The sequence below is a fragment of the Haemaphysalis longicornis genome, unplaced genomic scaffold, assembly GCF_048455015.1.
Source record: "Haemaphysalis longicornis isolate Haplotype H1 unplaced genomic scaffold, Haemaphysalis longicornis Haplotype H1 scaffold_2, whole genome shotgun sequence".
NCBI lineage: Eukaryota > Metazoa > Arthropoda > Arachnida > Ixodida > Ixodidae > Haemaphysalis > Haemaphysalis longicornis.
This window is the reverse complement of record NW_027526295.1, coordinates 115,004,431-115,025,271: the sequence shown is the minus strand read 5'-3', so window position 1 is coordinate 115,025,271 and position 20,841 is coordinate 115,004,431. Positions and strand designations below refer to the sequence as shown.

At 47.0% G+C, this 20,841-nt stretch overlaps 1 protein-coding gene and 1 long non-coding RNA gene across 2 annotated transcripts in view; one reads left to right on the top strand and one right to left on the bottom strand.

The window, feature by feature from the left end:
* Window positions 1-6,529: 6,529 nt before the first annotated feature.
* Window positions 6,530-20,841, bottom strand: part of LOC144169129 (ATP-binding cassette subfamily C member 4-like) — a 104,499-nt gene continuing 90,187 nt past the window's right edge. The window contains exons 23-27 of the mRNA XM_077698159.1: window positions 17,029-17,184; window positions 16,209-16,298; window positions 14,720-14,892; window positions 12,979-13,084; window positions 6,530-8,215 (exon numbers count right to left, since the gene is read on the bottom strand). Of these exons, the coding sequence (XP_077554285.1) occupies window positions 7,874-8,215; window positions 12,979-13,084; window positions 14,720-14,892; window positions 16,209-16,298; window positions 17,029-17,184 (867 nt within the window). The 3' untranslated portion in view covers window positions 6,530-7,873. The remainder of the gene's footprint in view (window positions 8,216-12,978; window positions 13,085-14,719; window positions 14,893-16,208; window positions 16,299-17,028; window positions 17,185-20,841) is intronic.
* On the top strand, window positions 9,754-11,974 carry LOC144169130 (uncharacterized). The gene is made up of 2 exons (XR_013322367.1): window positions 9,754-10,090; window positions 10,524-11,974. It is a non-coding gene; the product is annotated as an uncharacterized LOC144169130 (long non-coding RNA).

Sequence of the window (20,841 nt, the reverse complement as noted above, 5' to 3'; positions counted from 1 at the left end):
AAACGCATAAATTTTGCTTTCTCCTTATGTCTGTCGGTCTCTGACTCGATTCAGCTACCCGGCCAAATTGAAGTAGGAACTGCGCAATAGTCTTATATACCCACTGTTGGGAATTGCGAAGAAGAGGCGCTCGAGCGGAGCGTGCACTACTATCATTGTCATTGTAACTGAGTCATCGCCATTAAAAGGGTTTCATCGGGGCTCTCACGGCTCCGTTTCCTAGTGGCGCACCCGCAACGAGGTGGTCGCTCCGCAACACCCACAGCCTAATCTAGACGTCTAAGTCCGGTGTCAATGTTCCTACTTGTCAACACTGTTGAACAAGAACAAGACATCAGGCAAATATAAGGCAGATAATCAATACATGTGATATTTGAAGGGTTATTTTTTTAATAAAAAATCATGAATTCTTGGTTTTTGCAAAAGCAAATCAAATACTTAAAAAATCAAATATCTATACTCCGTCCGTGTTGCTATAGGTGTGACCTTCCTTCATTTTGTTTGGAAAGGATAATCATTGCACGTCACCTCGGACGGGCGTACGCTATAAAGTGCCTAGGCACGTTCCAAGAAAGGCAATTACGGTGAATGGTGGAGTCTTTCTCGTTCCCAGCAAGTGTTTCCACGGCCATGGCGAACAATGGAGTTTTTTGCCAATTTTGGCTAATCTCCCTCAGTGGGTACTCTGGGCTTGACAAACGTGCGCCAGGGACGCTGGGTGGCCGCCGCGATGCCCGAGATCACGCGCGTGCCCTCGACAATTTCTTGGTATTTTGAACTGCGGACACGAAAAATTACGATTTGCTAAAGAGCTTCACCGTTAAAAGAACAAACATTAGGTGAAACGCCGGATTCAGGCGACACACAACAAGAGCAGGGAGAAGTGTGTGGAAAGGCTCTATTATGCAGTAATTAGAAACCGACTAATCATGACATCGCCCAATGCCTCTTTGGTACGTCGTACGCAGCTCGTCCACCTATAGTGGACAGAATGAAGAAAATTCCCCATTTTGCGTAAGTATGCTTACGTGCCCTGGAGGCGAAACCTTGGTTAAGCCTGCCAACGAATTTTTGACTGCTATTCATTGTACCTGAGTCTCCCTGTTTGCTTTCGTTTCTTTGTCTTCCGGCGGGCATTACATCGGCATAGTGGACCAAGCCGCTGTTTCCTTATAACCGGCGTTCTGCGTGGCTGGTGTGCACTTGTTTTACTCACGTGGCATCGTGTTTACGAGTCACGTGACACGCACTTGACGTTTGCAATTCATAGTCTGGTAAAGCGTGCATAGTATTCCCACAAAGCTCCCAATTCCTGGCCAATGCTCAAGGTAGGTAGGTGCTGCGAAGGCATGAACAACCAAGCAAGACAATTGTTCCACCGCTCCCAGCGCTACTGCGGAGCTGCGGGCCCAAACGTTTTGTAAACTGGAATGTGTTTTTTATGTATTATTTATAGCTGGGCCACTTTTTTTACCACATACAACACCACCTATGGTTTTTCGTGCTTCCCCCGTCTATGGTTTTCTAGCTTCCTCTGGTTTTCCGCACTTCACCCTATGGTTCCCCCGTCTTCTGATGTGAGCGTACCTCCCTCCCAAGTACTGACCGAGCGCAATGCTACCACTTCCGGCCACCGTAGAGTGCTGACGTGAGATGACGGGCTCTTTTAGAGTGGTTTCAGTGCGCTACGGGCCCGCGGTAACAGGTTTATTGAGCATGACAACTAGTTTCAGGTTTTCCTGCCCACGATGCCCACCGGACGAAGTGTGTTGAACACCGTTTTTTTGCATGGCGACCTACGTGCCCGCCCGTGTCGCGTCAAATATTTTCGCGATACGCTGGCGCAACTGGGACTGCTTTCGGAAGCAGTCGCCCTTGGGGCTTATCAAATGAGCAATTTATGGGTGTTTGCTTTCAAGAACCCGGACGGAATGAAGAAGGTTCTGGAAAACCCGGAAGTCAACGGGAAGGGGCACCGGTGCATGGTCGTCGACCCGTCAATGCAAAAGGTACGACTGAAGCTGCACTGGTTACTTTACAACGCAGCTGACGAAGACGTCCGCGTCCCCCTCGCTCTGTACGGGAAAGTGGGGGAACTTGTGCAAAGAGAAAGTGGCGAGTTACTGAGTTCAGGAGAAAAGCTCGACAATCGGGAAGGTCAACATAACGCTCAAGGCTGGGCTTAATGTCGACGGCTTGCCCCACCAGTTGAGAGTAGCTTGAGAACTGGCCCTATTAGTAGTCTAGGGACGCGAACCACAGTGCCTGCGTTGTGGCTCGACCGGGCACGTCCGGCGCGAATGCGAAGTTCCGTGGTGCATTTCCTGCCGCCGCTTTGGTCACGAGACCAGCCATTGCGTGCGTACGTATGCCAAGGTCACGGGACCAGCGCCTTAAGCACAGCGGCGGGTAAACCACCTGTGCTCAGTCAAAGCCCTCGTGTGAAGTGCAAACCGCATATAATGTATGATAATGGCGTTCACCTGGTTTGGATAAGCGGCGAACGGAGCAGCGTCTGGGGAAGTGGAGGGCGGGGATGGCGCTCTATTGCGGCGACCCATGAAACAAGAGTGAGGGGAGCAGTGCGAGAGAGGACGTCATAGCCGCGAGTGCCGTCCTCCACCTCACTCTTCGCCTTAGGCTCCTCTCCGTTTTCTTTCCTCCGTCGCTGCTGCGTTCGGTCATCTTTAGTTTCACTCTTGTGACGTCGCATGGGTAATCGTTGTGGGTGTTGTTTATAGCTTCGCAGTCCAACCACCTTCAGAGCGTTGATTGGAGCCAATTTTTTCAAGTACCGCCCTTTTTCTGCTTTAAAATGTACATCAACTCACTGCTACGCCACGGCCGGGCTGGAGGAGCGGCGGGCGCGCAGTTTGCGCGCCCGCCGCTGCTCCAGTCCGGCCGTGGCTACGCCAACCTTTCGTAAACAAGGGGGTCTAATATCTTTTAGGTTGTTTTAATTAACATTCTGCATGCAACAGGAAGTTGCGGGCTTGTACCTATCTATGAATGGATTATCGCGCTAAACGTACGTTACTTTTGTAGTGATGCGATCAAACGGAGCTAGAGGCCTGTGTACAAGGGCCCAGTCATGTTTCTTCAATGCGGTGGTCTCGATTATGTCCCCTTCGGTTGCGGCAATGTTTGATGTGTAATCTTTATGATGTTCATGCCGTAGTGATCGCGATGCTGTCGGCTGGTGGTGATTTTAGATGAAGGGAGAGAAACATAGAGAATAAACATGTGCATTACGAAAAGCAGCGGGGAGGAGTTCTCAGTACAAAGCCGATTGAACGCTTTCAGCCTAAAAAGCCCGCTACACCAGCAGACACTGGTCATTGAGTTCGAGACTTGTCAGAGCTTTCTCCCGAAGCTCGCAAGAAGAATGGAAGGGATTGCGCGAACGTAGTTAAGCGTGTGCCGGCCTCTCGGACCATCGCCTCCTTAGCAGCAAACCTCATAAGCCACTAGGGAACGCAGTCTTTCCTACTTTTCGCATTAGCATGCTCAAACTAGTCGTGTTGACTTTCAGTGGGGGATTGTGTACTTTGATCGTCGTCAAAGTGATCTTTCTTTTGCGCGTTTGTATTCCCTGCGTTTCAATGACTGAGAGGATTCGCCATTCACCCCTTTTAGCAACGCATATACGCTGCTGGTGTACAGGTACATTCCTACTTTTGTAATTAGCATGCTCAAATTACTCACGTAAGCCTTCAGTGGCGGATTCTGTCTTACTAATATTATCCATATGGCGCGTTACTGTTTGCGCCGTGTCGTCTTTCTTTTTGTTAGTATGACAGTCTGGCTTGGGCAGTCGCCCTGGTCCGCCCTTCCTGTACGCTGTTGGCGTAAATACGTAGTGTGATTTTCATGGTTAGTATGCTCAAAGTTCCAATGACTACAGTGTCGTCCTACCACGCTCCAGCTCATCTGTGGAACCGTGGCTACAGCCTGCAGCCATGCCGATGTGTTAATGCTATTCTGCGGCATCCATAATTTCAAAACAGCGCTGCCGCGGCGTGGAACATCTGGTATAATGGTGTATTGGTTAGGCCGTGGCTTCGTGCTGCAAAAGACCGAAGATAGAGTCCGGCGCTTGTGGGTTTTTTGTTTGTTTATATAAAGCGAAGCGTTTTACCTCTACCCCCAAGGTTTCTGTCGCGTTCCGTTGGTGTCAACAGAAAGCCCCAGCAAACAAATAAAACATCTTACTAGCACCGCCAGGAATCGAACGTGGAATAAATAGAGAAACGGAGCGAAAGCTGGTTGCCTTACCGATTGAGCTACGAGCCCACGCGGAGACGGGGGAGACAGAAGGTGCACTCACCGAGCACATCTTCGGGTTTACGCCATGCGTTCTCGCTGAATGTCCTGGGATAGCGCCACGCGACCTCTCACGCTGCCCACAGAGCGTGTAGCGGCCGTGCAGGCGCCATGCGAATGCGATAAAAATTATAAAAATTAAAGGCAACTCACACCAATGCATGGTATCTCACTAATCTTCCGTCTCTGCCGCCTATCTAGTAGCACCGGGATTGAGGTACCATTAATTTTATTAAAAAAAGTTTCCACTCATGTGACTCACCAATACAACTCAACCAACCACCGTTGATAAATAATGAATTGATTTACCCTAAGCAACGAATATCTCTTTGAAGTAACAAAGGATGTGGTTAAGTGCATTTCACTTGTCTCTGGTATCACTCTTTGTAGAGCCACGTGTGTGGATTCAAGTGGCGTCCCGTGGATAATCGTTGTGGGGGTCACTTACAGCTTCGCTTTCCTACACCTTCCCACGGTGAATTGGCGCGCATTTTTTATTATTTCCTCATGATATATTTGATTTAGGCTAAAATTTGGTTTTAGGTGTTATAATTATTTCCTACTCTTGGTTAGATAACGTTACTTAGATTAAGCTCAGTTAGATTTGGTCCGGTCAGGCAGCGTTATGTTATATTACAAAGAAAGTCACGCTATTATGGTGCGGTGTGCAATGAAGTCAGATAAAAAAGGGGGGAAGGGAGAATCTAATAAAATTTTTTATCGATGGAAGACGTTAGATAAATATCACAACAGGAAGCAGCTTTCGCATTCAAGGCGTGTAAGCGCACCCATACAATTTCTCGCATGCTCATGCGATAATTTTCTCGTACCTTGTTTTACAGATGTGCTTCCTGGTTTCCCGTAACGAAATTAAAATCGACATTTTTACATGTTGTGACGAGTCAGTTTTCTTGTTTCTTGTTTGTAGACTTGCTTATCTGCATTCCTCGCAATAAAAGTAGTTTCACCGTCTCCGATGTTGTGAGTCTTTTCTTTGGTGCAGTGCAGCTGTATTGGTTGTACGTCGCAAGTAGTCTGGGATAGCATTGTCTTTGCCGGATCTTCCATCATTCATGGCTTCCGAAATGGGGTTCGGCCGCCGCAAGTTTTGCTCTACCCTGATAAGTTTCATTGCAAATTGTGATCGATTCTCATTATAATTGGCATTGATTACTCTAGCCTTTTAATTTTCAGCTTTCTTTTTTGTTTTTATCCGAAATGGTTCCCATCACTTCGAATTATCTTTTCACAGTACCCTGTTGTTTGATAAAAAACTTTTTTCTTTCACCGCACACTGACGATTGGGCGATCCTGACAGGATATGTTTCATAGCAACGGAACAATAACAACAACGAGCATTAAAGCAAAGCTGCCAGCCTCGTGTTGTACGGCTGACGACAAAAGATTTAACCAGCATCAATCATTGGTTTTTTTGTAAAACAAACCTTGCTACGAGTCGGCCGGTATCCATTGGGGCCCGGCGGCGGCATCTTTTGATAGATGATTGTCCGTTCAGCTTCTACGCCAGAGCTCACTCAGCTGGGCATCAGAGCCTCCCAAGTTCTTGGTGTAGGTGCGCCGTCAGGATTTCACAATGTTACCACTTAGATTCAAATTGACCTGGGTAAAGTTTACTAAGTACTAGCGGATCTCGGTAGGTTCCAACCTGTAACTCGCGTGAGATTGTCTCTTTCTTTTAAAGCGAAACTCTATCCTCTCACTGGTGCCGTTCTACGCCAATACGTCCTGCAGGAATGCCAACCTTCTCTGACAATGATGAGGAATGATCGTGAGCGAAGGGAAAGAAAAAAATCAACTACCCCCCTGTTTAACGACAACGATGACAAAACGCGAAGCTTTAGTCGTTGAGTTCGTCGTTTGATCGTTGAGTTCAAGCATGACGAAGGTTGGACGCGGAGCGTTCTCGTGATGGATTCTTTGGTTATCCACTTTCGAAAGGTTGGGTTGAAGCATTACTTTTTTTGGCGCCGAAATGGGCTGGTCGCCTTGTCAAGCAGGTTTTCCCTTGTGAATTTTATCCATTTGATATGTGAATAAACCTATGTCAATTTCAATTCAGTTTTCCAAGACCTTAGATATTGACTGGATTGAGTATACGGCATATATTGGCATTCTTCTTAAAGCACCGTTCGTTTTTAGAATAAGCACCTGTGCTAAACACATTGACGAAAAGGAAGGGACGAAATTGATTGCAAAAGTTGCAACAATGCAGGTTTATTAACGTGTTTCACATACACGATGAAAACAAACGCTGTATGCAGACCAAAAAATGTCCACTATGTCACAGATATTTATGGCACGTCATTAGGAATTCATCTTTGGCACCAAGTAGGAACTCGTGTGCGAGAAAGAAGTATGTGGCCTGGGTTTCCTCACAAACCAAAGTACTGCAACAAGTACCTTTTTGTGGATTTTCCACAGCCCAAACTTCTAGCTGTACTTAAAGTTTGTAAATGACTTGATTCATGCTACTGTTTTTGGAAATTATTTGTTGTGACTGCACGCCAAAAGTGTCACAGGGTTCTTATTTTACTTGAAGAAATTTACATTAGTAATTCCATAATATTTCGCGCGATTCCAAGAAGACAACATTGAAGTAAATCGGTAGCCATTGCAATATTTTTTATACCTCGTTCAAACCGAGGAATTTGAGAAGTGGTGAACGAGAACACCCTGTTTTATGATTCGTTAACCAACGAGTTCTATTGGAAAAAAATTTTTTAAACGTTTTTTTTTCTGTTCGTTCGTCTTTTTGTCTGGCGTGCAGTGGGAGAGCTTGACACCCATGAGCTTGTAGCTCCTGTTCGGGCATTATGTAAAAAAGCGCCCGTGCATGGTTCTTTTCACATACTACTAAAACGCTTCAAAGACTGTAAACAGATGTTTGAATACTCAAAGATGAAGCGGGGCAGTAAAATGGCCGCCTGCAATCTAGGAAGTTACTCTGCCCTTTTTTCCAGATAAATTCATAGACAAAATAACGTGACGTTGCAAAATTATTCTTGACGTCATCCCATCAAAAGAAATGCAACATCAAGTGCAGGGAAATAACTGATAAGCTCAAAAATGGCCAGAGGAAATTTCTTACACCATTGAAAGACTCTTGTTATCAGCATGCGCAGTGCGCCACTTATATTTCTACAAGGGATTTTACAGAGCAGCGAGGGTGAGAAGTTTTTTGAGGATTTGTAGTACACTGTACTCAAATGTTCAAGAAAACATTGAAGCAACGTCAGAAGAAGCATATGTTTCGCCTCCTGGAGCAACAGAACGTGCGGAAAGTAGCGGCACGCAAGTTATCCCTCTTTGAATCTCCGCGGCTTAGAGGGATTCGGCCTCCCTGCTAGCACGTTACTGTGGCTGCTGATATGTGTAGATGAACACGGAGGCGAGAGGTCACCTCGGACCCTAGAGCTGCCGAAGGACAGCGCGAGGATGACAACAAGATGGAACCATTTCATCTATGCGCCCCTCGGACTTCATCAAAATGATAGGCAACACCGCGTCACCAAAAACGTTCTCTGCCCGATCACAAGCTCGTGTAGTACTGCCCGTCTTCGGTAGTGTCTCCGTCCTCTTCCTCGATGACCTCAGTTGCTCGGCCCGATGTGACGACGTCCGGCCGCGAAAGCACAAACCACGGAGGCAGCTCTTCTTCTTTGTCTGCCTCGTACTCGATCTTGGCGTCGCCAGATTCTGGGTCGGCGGGCACGGGGTTATGCCTCTGGGAATGAGCCTGGCAAGCCAACTTCCACAGCTGCCGTGCCATGGACGGACCCGTGTGCTGCACCATGGCAGTGAAGTTACTCGACTCGCTCTTCATCAGCTCGTACGGCTCATCGAACTCCAAGATACGGCCGGCGTCCAGAACCTGCGAGGAGCAAAAACTGCCATCAGAGTTTGAAATCTCGCATGTACGAGCTACTTAACGGCTGCCTTGCACGTTTACTTATAATTAGAGACCGGAACTTTAGGCAAAATGCCTATTTTTTATTCCAGTCCGTATCGAGCCTATTTAACATATAAGCATGAACTAAAGGAAGGGGAACATTTTAAGCAATAGTTGATTGTGCCTATACGTGCCTATTTTGAGGTTCGTGCCTATACAAGCTTTTAAGCGCCTATAAATGCCTTTTTTGTGCTGTCGAGTACAGACTTTGCCTCAATCAGTCGTATATCTCGATGGAAAAAAAGGAAATCTATTGTTGGACTGATGGGAATGCATGAGCATCTTGTCTCTCTCCATTGCTAACTTGAGGCCTCGCCCGATGCTCATTCCTTTCTCTTCAGACATCCGCCACGCAGAGTTTCTTTCACCCCACTCAGTAAAGCGTATAACCACAAAAATATCATCATCTTCTTCCTACACTATGCCAACCATGCTTAGCGTTCTAATAATCTCAGCGGTCTCGTTTTCTCGCTCTAGCAGCGGCTTTGGCTGCCTGTCTTTCCTTTTGTAGTCTGCCAGTATCGCCATTAGCCGCAGTATTTTTCATTTCTTCCTCGTTTGCCACCCTAAACTGGCTGCGTGCTCGATAATTATACAACGCGGGCAATCAGTGGCAGGAGTCACAGAGACCCGCCGAGACTCCCCGTGACTGACGGGCACGTCTGCAGAGGCAGCTGCCGCTCAGTCGCACTCCTGTTAAAGTATTCTTAGCACCTACTCACGCAGCCGGCGATCTCTAAGCGCTATCTCACTTTACCGTTTTTGGGTTTATGTCGCTGGCTGTTTGACAGAGTGACGCGTAGCGACGGAAATATTACCCGAAATGCCCTATATATTGTTCGCGCAATAATACAGTGCTAACAGTGGCATAAATTGTTTTGTCACAGACAGGAGAACACGTGTTTTGAGGAATGGTCTCGTCGAATTTAGTCTGCAAGGCATGCAAGGTGAAAATAAAGAGTACGCGTTGTCCCCCAACCAGTCGGCGTGCAGCGAGTATAGAAAACAGTATGTTTGTGAATGGGGGTATGAAGTAATGAAAATGACGAGGCGCGCTGGCGTTGGAAATGGGTTCGCACTGGCTTGTTTGGAAGAAAACAAGAGAGCAATTGAAAACGTTGTATTTAGCATTTTTAAGGGTTTTTATTGAATGCTAGCGGCATAAAAAGATTCTTGCGGGTTCCGTCGGCGCGTCGTCTGCTAGCGCCCCCAACGATAGCGCGCAAGCGCCAGCCTGCGAGGGAGCCGGCCAATGGAAGCCCTACCTCTCAAGGCCAGGACGGTACTGCGGGAAAGCACAGCTACTCTCTCGGCAAGATGCGCAACATTGACTTTCACGCCTTTCCTTCTGCTTAAAAAATTGCAAATAAATCTGAACCCTTTCCCACTTATTTACCTCGGACGGGATTTCGAAAAGCCTTTCTAAACAATGCAAAACAATTACAAATTGCTCGCGAATCCCTCCCCCCCCCCCCCCCCAAAAAAAAAGGTCGGATTTGTTTGGTGTCGAGAATATTGCAGCGCAGATTGCACGCGGGCGAGGCTAGAGCGTGCCCTAGAGAGGCAGCGCGAGGCTAGCTTGTGGCAAGATTAAGAGAAAACCTATTGACCCTATCACTACAGCCAGCACGTCAGCGTAGTTGGCGTTTCTGCTCTCTCCGTAATCCGTCCGAAGCCTGCCGACGAATGCCGAAGATTAAGACGCCGAAAAGTGTCCTTATCCGGCAATGGACCAGTGGATCGCAGTGCTACACCGTCGACGGAGAAACAGTATTCTGCCAACCCTGCGGAAAGCAGGTGAGAATACAATACTTTCCACTTGATCTTAATTAACGATATCATGCACTTGACGTGAACACTGGACCAACCGTAAACGTGACGCCTCCAACAGTGCTTACGCTAAATTTATTCTGAATGCTCAGAACTTGCCAATAATGTGCGTTTTAAGAACTTTTTACGGTAACTGCTATTCATTGTTGTGCAATGTTTGCAACCTAATTCGGGAACTGGCTTCCTTATTGAAAATTTCCGGCACAGTGTTGGTCGGATTGTTGTATAAGCATCATGATTTTAAAAACGGTTACCTGCTATTGCGCAGCTGGCCAACTTCGCCATTCCTTGAGCTATTGTCAGGTTTACAACTCTACATGACTAAAAGCAAAAGTACACTAGCAACGTTTCACGTGCCTTACGCAATATCTTAGTTTTCGTTACTGTTTTCTTCGCGCAGGTACCCTGTGAAAAAAAGTTCCACTTGCAGCAGCATGAAAGAACAGCACTGCATCAAGCCAATGCTCTGCGCAACCAGCCGTCGACATCAAGACAATCGTTCCTGGCTGAAAGTATTGCTCAAGGAAAAAAAAGTGAATTCAGCGCTGACCTGTGCGAAGCATTAGTCGCTGCTAACATCCCTTGGGCGAAAATCGAAAACAAGACTTTCAAGAATTTCTTGCAAAAGTACTGCAAACAAAAGGTACCATCAGAGTCGACTCTTCGCAAGGAGTACCTGCGACCACTGTACGAGAAGACGCTACAAGAAATTAGAAGAGAAATCGGTGAATTCCACATTTGGATTTCTGTGGACGAGACGACAGATGTCACCGGACGAGTACTCGGTCACTTTGTAGTCGGAAAGCTTGACGCAGAAGAGAAAACAACACCCTTCCTGGTTTGCTCAAAAGAGCTAGAAAAAACTAGCGGAGAGACCATCGCCCGCTTCGTGAACTCGTCATTGAAGCTTCTGTACCCCTCCGGAGCCCACGACGACCGAGTACTGCTGCTCTACACAGATGCAGCAGCTTATATGCTTAAGGCTGGTGCACTTCTCAAGGTTTTTTACCCAGAACTATTGCACGTCACTTGTCTTGCTCACGGGATTCATCGGGTGTGTGAAGAGCTACGAAAGTCGTTCAGTTCGGTCAACGAACTGATAGCTGTAGGGAAGGCGGTGTTCCTCAAGGCTCCTTCCCGCGTTCGTGCTTTCAGGGAGCAGCTGCCGGGTGTACCTCTTCCACCGGAGCCTGTTGTTACCCGCTGGGGAACTTGGCTGACGGCAGTGGAATACTACAACCAACACTTAAACGGTGTCAAGGCTGTTGTAAGCAGCTTTGCTGAAGATGAGAGTGTCGCCGTGAGAAGGGCCCAGAAGGTTCTACATGATGTTACACTTGCATGTGACTTGGCCTATTTGTGTGCCCATTTCACGTTCTTGGCAACAACAATACAGAAACTTGAAAGTTCGGGCACAACGCTGACTGAAAATATTCAGCTGATTTTGGACGCACAGGAAAGGTTCGCTAGTGCTCCCAGGGGACCGGTTGCTGACAGAGCTATAGAGAAGCTTAAGTCTGTGTTGGACAGAAATCCCGGATTTTCGACGCTGACGGAACTGTCTGAGGTTTTGAGCGGCGGACATACCGCGATTCCAGATGGAATCAAAACATCCAACGTGCCAAAGTACAAGTACGCTCCGCTAACCTCAGTGGATGTGGAGCGTTCTTTCTCTGCGTACAAGACGATATTGACTGACAGAAGGCACAACTTCAAGCCCGAAAACCTGGAGATGGTGCTTGTTTGCCACTGCTTCCACAGCCTTTCGCACAGTGTTGCGTCACCCTAGATATCTTGAAATCGTCACCCTTGAGTGTTTTATGAAGAAAATAAAATTGCATTTTCAAAATACCGATGTTTGTAGCCTGTGTTTACTCTAAACCGAAAAATTGCACTGAAATACGCCGCCTGAGTAAATATTATTCGAGCCTATATATGCCTATATGGTAGTACTTAGTGCCTATATATGCCTAAATTTCAATTTTGAGCGCCTTCAATAGGCGCCTAAAACCCGTTTTTTTAGTGCCTAAACTTCCGGTCTCTACTTATAATGCAGTGCATCGTATTGAAGCGGTGGCACCTTCAAGTATTTTCCTGAAATACACGCATAGGTTATCTCCAAAAATCAGTGCGTAGGTGTAGCTCCGAGGGTATGCTAGAGTGAGCATGCGCAAAACCCTTCCTGTGCAACTAGTGAACTAGTGACACTTTTGGCGATGAAGCAAATGAGCAACGAGCGGGTTCCAAACGGTGCGATGTGGCAATATGCGAGAAATAAAGCTTCCACCAACCCACCGTCCTGTTGTTTGAAACCACTTCTATTACACGCCATTAGGCACAGCCGTTAGAGGGAGTACCGGGGTACCGTAAAACCGTGGCCCATTTGACTTCCCTTTTTTTATCATTGCAGCTAGACGATTGTACATCTGCAAAGCTCATGAGCAGCTGCTAAAAGCGTTGACAAATAATGAAATATAGCGGTGATTTCTTCAGAGAAGTTATGATTCCGGAATTCTTAATCTGCGCTGATCTATTTTATCCCTTTTCTTATTTGTGGAGAGAGAGAGGGAGAGGGCGCGAGAAGGAGAGAGAGAGAGCAACAGAGACTTTTTATTGAGTGCTATTATGTTCGTGGATAACACTGTTTACACCACAGATATTGCGAACGCAAGCCCCCTATTCCGATGGTCGAATCACTTTTAATCAAGCTTTGAGCGTGCTTCTAGTCTTGTATATGATCGAATGCAAGTGAATGATTCTTCAAACCTTCGGCACATAATGCAATACGCGACGAAGGTCTTGTGATAAAATAAACACGGGGGCTACTGATACTGTGAAGAAGTAGATTCACTTACTATCACTCGGTCCGAGTCCATGATGGTGTGCAACCGGTGCGCTATTGTAATCACTGTGCAGTCCTTGAAGTTCTCACGTATTGTAGTCTGTATCAAGGCATCAGTCCTAAGTAGCACATGAAAGAAAATGAAGAGTGTGACAATTCTTAAGCATCGCTGATCTCGATATGTCCTGAAAATTCATCCACTTCCTTCATACATGGTTAAGCGTCTGGTGGGCGTTGCAGGTGATGTAGTGCCCTTGGAAGCCTATTTGGTCAGTGTCTTGCCACTACTGATGCACTAAATGTGTTTTCATATGGCATTTGCACACAATATCTGTTTCCTCTTCCGCAGGGAAATTTAATACCCTGGTTATTGTAACAAGAAATACAGTTTGTTGCGTTCCTCGAATTCTTGCTCTGGAAAGCGCTTAGAATTGAATAGTATTTGATATCTGTAAGTTCATACAAATTGAGCCTGTAGCTTGGATCTTTCCGTTACTGAATAAAATAAAATAAAACGCGCTTTTCTTGAAGCAATGGTTTTAGGGTACACACAAATCCTACATTTGCCATACAAAACTCCAGCCTTAGAAGCTGTTGAGGATATCGCGACATCGGCGCGAGCAGAACGCAGAGTTTTCCGAAACTAGCACGGGTGCTGTAAATGAACTCTCAGTTTGCGTTTTGCCTTTACTCCAAAGGCGTAAATAATGAATGGTCCATCCAGCTGCTCAAAATGCTGAAGCATAGCGATTGTGTGCGACGATTCTTTCAAAGCGACATGTAGGTATTGCAAGAAAACAGACAAGTTCCGCTTCGCTGCCATCGGTAGGCCGCGCTTAAGGATTGAGGCTGATTCCCAATAACAGGCAAACATCCAATTTAGTAGGGTGCAAAACTGCTACTGTAAGGATGTTTTTTTTATAGGAACAGAGTCTGGTTGGTGTTCTGCACAATTATGGTAGTGCAAGTTCAAGTCATTGTTTTCATACATTTTTGTGATAGAAGTTAATCATTTTGCCGAAGAGCATTACTTTACCATCTGAAATTTTAACGTGCCGATGGTAAACAAGAGTTACAAGAGCCTTAGACAGATGTCATGTTATACAATAAAACATACTGTTTTACCACTGTCTTTGCCACGAAAGAACCGGAAATGGTAGAAATCTGGTTAAAATTATTTCTGTATAGCATGGGCTCTCCACAAAAGAGCCATTTTTTCGTCGAAGTAATCATGCTGCCTCTACCGAATGCACCATAGGACATAATGCGCTGATAAACAGTGAAATGTTAGACGGTTCTGAACAGGTTACAATAAACTTCGTGTTGAGAATTAAAGAAATTGTGCGTCAACCCTATTCTAATTTAGGCTGCTACAGTGCTTAGAGGGTGCGAGGGTGTCGTAAAACATTCTCTAGTTACATAAGACGACACTTGGTGTTACACACATTGTAAAAGCGTTGCTGGCATCTTATTACTTTAAGTGAAGTTTGTGCTAGTACGACGGCCTTCTTCTAGCAGGACAGATACCAGTATTCTTCTCCACGCTCCCGTTAGCATCCTTTCATCTACTGGGGAAAGCCCCGTTCTACGGGCACTTATTGCGGATACTTCCAATGCACACAGCACCCTCCTGTGACTGACAATGCTATTGAGTGCAGCACTATATTCCAAGAAGTCAAGGGGTGTGACGCTCTGTGAAAAGACCTTGTACTACACGCGCACCTTACAGTGAGGCAAAAAGGTGCCGCACGCACCTGGGGTCCACGTTGGCCGTGGCCTCGTCCATTACTAATATCTTGTTTTGACGCAGCACCGCCCTGGCAAGACACATCAGTTGCCGCTGGCCGACGCTGAAATTGCCGCCGCCTTCAGACACTGGCGCAGACAGTCCGCCTGGAAGGTCCTCTATGGCGCTTTTCAGCCGCACCTGGAAGGGGGAAAGAAAAAGAACGTTTTTTTTTTTTTCATTTTACCTGCTTGTTCTTTCCTTGCAAGCACACTCTCGTTTGGAAAGCCTGTAATCTTAAGGGTACAATAAATAAATAAATAAATAAATAAATAAATAAATAAATAAATAAATAAAACATTGTAATGAGGACCATCTTTTTTTTCTCGTTTAAAAAATGAGGACGATCGGTGTACAGTGTAGTCACACCCGAAGACACTGAGCGCAATGAGCAGTGGCTGCGCAAGCGACATCGCGAGTGCAAGTTGAACTACCACCGTTGACGACGACGACGATGAGCGGCAGTCTGCAGCATCGCTAGCGAAGAGTGCACTACAGAAAACCGGCTCCGTCTTCAATTGCGATTCCTGCCTCTCCTCTGCTATTTAGGCTTTTAGCATCACACCCCATTAGAATTGGTGGAGGTTGCTGCGGGCCTGCCATCCGTACGCTAGAGCTCCGCAACAGGACGCTCACCACAGCCATGGCCCCTCCCCGTGAGACACAATGCTATGATCAATGTCACAAGCCTTGCGCAGCTGGGTATGATTCCAGATAAAGTTTTTACCCGCGTCACGATATTAAAAGCGGAGCTGTTGTACGAGCCGATGGTTCGCCGTTGCCGGAAAAAATACCAAAAGAATGCCGAGAGCTCGTGAACGTGTGCCTCTCCACGACCGCCGAGGGTAATCGGCACGCGCGGCGGCTGTGGCAAAACAAAAACTGGTAAAAACTCTAAGGAGTGGGGCAATAGCGAGCGCTCATGAGCACGTGCCTCGCGGAGATCGCCAAGTCCGTGGCTCGCGCAGTGGCTTCAGCAAAAAGAGCCTCCAGCTATGTCGTCAGGAGCTACCACGCATGTATAAAAACCCTCCAACGCTAATGGTAAAGATGAAAAGACAACCTGCTTGGGAGAGGTCACCGCGGCTGCCGCATTCTCTCGAAGCCATTATGGATAATTAGAGACATCGGTAAGAGGGTGCTAATCCTTCGCGAGGCGATTTGCAGATCCCGCCACCGCTGCCTCGAGTCGATGACGACTCGAGGCAGCGGTGGCGGGATCGTGTACGGTGGCATTGTAGAATGATGTAGATGACTTTGCATCCAGCACTTTCCGCAAAGACGACGACCTCTTCAATGCATATAGGCGATTACTAGCCCCGCAACTATGCAAATAGACAATGATAGTGAAAGTTAAACATGTGTCCGGCAATGCTCACCGACAACAGCTCCGTAATTAAAGTCTTGCGCGTGAGTACAAGCTTCCCTGAAGTTTTGCGTACAGTCGAAAGCATTACCTCTTCCAAGGCTTTCCAAAGGTCCTCGTCACTGTGCTCCGAGAATGGGTCCAGGTTTCGCCTGATTGGTCCCGTGAACAGCACCGGATCCTGCCATCGCCAAGTAAGAACCGTCATGCACAGTGCTGGTTGCAGCAATAAACAGCTATGGAATCAATGGGCCCCCCATGGTGTATACAACATCGGGAAACACCGCACATTACAGTACGCAGCGGGAAATACGTGCTTAGTTTGGGGTACCGAACTATAAAACGCACTGAGCAAGTCAAAATTATCAGGGTTAGATTGAATTAGCAAATTTTCGTTTTAGTGTCAACATTACGAGGCGTGAAAAATGAGGTACTCCACATCAGGCACATTGAAACACGAAAATAGAAACCCTACACTGTGGTATTCCCCTGCGACATGTGGTACAAGTGTGCCCTTTGATAGCACACTGGAGTGTCTTGAGGGGCAGCAATCGGAGACGGCTATCCGTGAGAAACTTCTTCAGCATTCGCTTTTGCGCTGACTGGCCCCTTTGTGTATACAGGAACCGCGGTTTTCTGCAAATTTCCTCGATAAAGTATTTTGAGTTTCACGATGAAATTAGCACAACGCTACTTTGATTGTATATGAGTGGATATTAGGCCCATGTTGAAGGCAGCAGCTTGGCTCTTAATAGAAGTCGCACAGTATCTGTAACTCTAGATTTGCTACTCGATATAACTCTGTGCAATTTTGATTTATTTTTATTCGCATGGGAACGTGTAATGTAATGCCATGCACCTCAGTTGAGATATTCACTCTCTATCTCTCTCTCTTCCTCTCTCTCTCTCACCTGAGGGATGATGGAGATCTTGCGGCGCAGGTCATGCAGGCCAATGTAGCGGATGTCGATGCCGTCGATGAGTATCGGCCCGTCCGGCTCCGTCATGCGAAACAGTGCCGCGATGATGGAGCTCTTTCCCGCACCCGTGCGTCCCACCACGCCAATCTGCCAGAAGTAGCGCAAAATCAGGCGGGGCGTTACATCTTGCGACAAAAGGCTTCTTTTTTTATCGGGACAGGTCATAACAACCCTTTCTGTGAGCGGTACCTACTATGAGACCTCTTAAACCGCTATTCAAACAGCTTCTCCTCCGCACTCAAACTTCATTAGACTTTTCCGCGAGTATTAAAACCCGGCTGGAGTAGGCAACAGTTTGTCATTACGAAGCAGCCTTGCGCTGAAAAAGAACGACGCTAACACCATGTCTACTCGCATCTGCGTGACGCATTGCGGAAGCAGTCGCATCAAAATGTGCAGGGAACAGGTACGAAAATTACGGCTCGCTTTATCCTCCCCACTGCCCTTTCCACGCTATGTCACCACGCAAAGGTGGCCCTAGTCGTCAAAGAGTTTTTGAAATGGGCACGCAATTTCCGTACAATTCCAAATAATGCGACTGAAATGGAACGCCAAGCCGAGAAAACTATGGTTCTTGCTGCTTATCAAATTGCATTGGCGTAGACGCAGAGGAAAGTTGAGCGTAGTATTTTTACTGCATGTAATTAAGGAAATTCTGTCGGCAGTGGACACCTGAACACTATTTTCACTTGCGCTGAGTTTGCATTTTTTCACGCTAAGCTGAGGGCTGAAGTTCGAAAGGCAAGTAAAACTTCGTGCAGGCGGAGATGATTTTCATGAATACAAACTTACAGGTGACGTCTACGTTTACGTCTTAAAATGTACCACGCGTTAGCTTTACTTCAACGTCGACGGAGCGCTTTGGCCCGGCTGAAGGTTAACACATGGTAAGAAGAAGGTTAACACATGGTGAGTTCGCCACCTCAAGAAGAAGGTAAACACATGGTAAGGAGCTCAAGTATGGAACCTGGAGGCCAGAGCCCGAGATGCAGAACCTGCTTGCAATCAAATGACTCTGATCTTGAGGTGGCGAACTCATCAGGGCTGTCTCTCATGTCTCGGTAGAAGTATTTCTTATTACAACACGTTTTATTATGTTCCTGTTGATACTCAAGCACTCCGTAGTGTTTGTTTGTAAGCTTGCCGATAACCTTTCGCTCCATTTGTTAGTTATATGGCACAATACACGGAGTAAGACTAAGACAGGAGGAGAAACTGGATCCGTACGGTGGCTAGATAGCGTCACAGACACTTCGCAGATGCCAAGCTAGCAGAATATCTTGCGGGAGAACAAAGCCGTGAACGGCATTCCGCTGCACAGCCACGGAGTGAATTATGACCGCAGCGCCCACCAGATGGTGCATTTCTTTCCTTCACAGACGTAGCTCCGAGCTTCCTGATTCGCTTACTTTTCATTGTGACATTATCCGGTCGCTCGCTCGCGCCCGCTGCAATGGGCGTTTCGCTTCCTGTATATTCTTGCTGCGTGACACAACGCTGGCGCGGGCATCAGTTCCTGTTAGAAAGGCGCTTTGGTGTGATGGCGTAAGTTGCGAGCAATGCTGGCGGCTGAGGCTGCCGTACATGGGGCCACAAAATGGCGTAGAAGAAACTCACTGCTCAAGCGCGGCGCCTGTTAAAATCCTGTATCCTTTCTTTCGTCTTCGCTATAGTACCATTGCACTCCTTTCTACAATCTGGTTCCCGCTGCACCCCACCCACTCCAGGCGAGCCCTCGTATCTCGCTACCTCAGTTGTAGTTTCCTGTTAGCAGGGGTCACGTACTCCCGCGAACGCTGGCTTAGAACGGGTGACGGCGAATAGCGAGCACCCACAGAAAACAATCCGAAAATAAGCCTAACAATGCTATCGCCTAAAGCTGTGAGAAAACAACAAAGGCTAGTTTTTCATCTGCACCCCGAAGAACCCTCTCAATCATGTTTTGAGATCTTGCTAAAGCCTTGCACAGAATAATGCGGAGCGCGTCAAATTCATCCAGGCCATCATTCGATTCATCGAGGTCATCAAGCGGGGAGAGTAACGTTGCTTTTAAAGAATATAGTCTTTCTTGGGTTACCTGAAGGCGGGAAATTTCGGTCTGTCTGTCTATCTGTCACTCGATTAAGGCGCCCGGCCAAAGTGAAACAGGTTCTGCGCTACAGGTTTATATACACACCGCCAAATATAAACGTCTAAGACCGGTGGCAATGTTTATACCTGTCAACATTGTTGAATAAGAAAGAAACATTACGCAAATATGAGGCAAAACATCAATACATAAGTAATATTTGCAGTGTTCCTTTAGTAGAAAAATCATGGATGCTTGATGATCGCGATACATCCACTGCAGAAAAAAATTCAGTCTTTCGTTTGGTGTTGCCCGCGCCACTATAGCTCCTGGTATAATTTTAAGAAATGAAATGGCAACAGTAGCAAAAGGTTCCACTACGTAGGTTCCACGTTGCACTTTGAACGCACGTAGAGCAGGGCGACGTGGTTCTATAAGTGTTGTAGTCAGGTGCCTCGATTCACGCGCGCCTGCGACGTACGGCAGCGCTGGTATATAGGCGCGCGGCCAGGAGCAGTGGGACGCGCTAAATTTAAATTGACTTGAGCAAGTTTCTAGGGTGTTTATCTTGGGAGCAGCGAAACGGGAGAGGAACAGGGTAACAGGTGAGCAGGGAAGAGACGGGAGGCATTTACTTGGCAGGGGCATCCGACGACTATCGTCTTTTGCCGACATTTGCAACAAAAGGAGCAGATACGCCGCCATTTTTTTCTGTCTCCCACGTGCTTATGAATTCTGCTATGCCAGTCTTCGTAAATGATGGTAAAAAATACAAGAACACCACTCCTTATGATGTATAACTTGCAAAGCGGGTGTATTCGATTGCCGGGCCTGTCTTCTCATTAGTACAAGGTCATGTACCGTCTGCGCGTTTTTCTTCTCTGCGTTATTGATTGTAACTCGGCGCAAACCACCGTTCTCCTCACCAAGAAAAGAGGACATTCAGTGCGGATGTACATTGCTAGTCCCCTACTTGCTACTTTTGTAATTTACATGCTCACATTACTCGTGAAGGCCTCTCAGCATGTCTCTTACACGTTTCGTAGACGAAGGCGACGACCACTGGCACATCTACCTTCGCCACTTCCCTTGGTGTGTTTTCTTGTCTGCGCTATTATGCTCCGGCACATATCTGCGTTCGCATCACCGACCACGAGGACCTTGGGCGCGGACGTACTTTTATATGGCCTAGTTTCTACCTCTGCAGTTATGTGCGCAAACTACTCACGCAGACCCTAGAATATGTCGCTATCACACGGTTTAAAAGTAGACAGCCACAACGAGTTGACTAGGGCCACATTTAGACAGCTGCATTCGCCGAGCTTTGAGAGACTTACTTCCTTTGAAACGGTTATTTCCACGTGGATGTCGACTTACGCCATGTTGCATGCTAGTCTTGTAACACAGAGGTTCCTGCCTCCCAACTCATTCATACCCAACTTTATTTACCTGTTTAACCATCGCCTCCTGTATTTTTATAATGCCAAACACATCAGCCCGGACCGGCCAAACAAACCCTCTCCTTCTACTCAGGCCACTCTCCCCCAATCTGTAGCCTTCCCAGTGCTATAGTCACGTGACCGGTTCATATCGGGGGGACGCGTGGTGGAAAGCGGCAACGTTGGCAAAACGTGCTCCACCGCGGCTCTGAGTTTTATAACGCTGGCGCGAGCGCC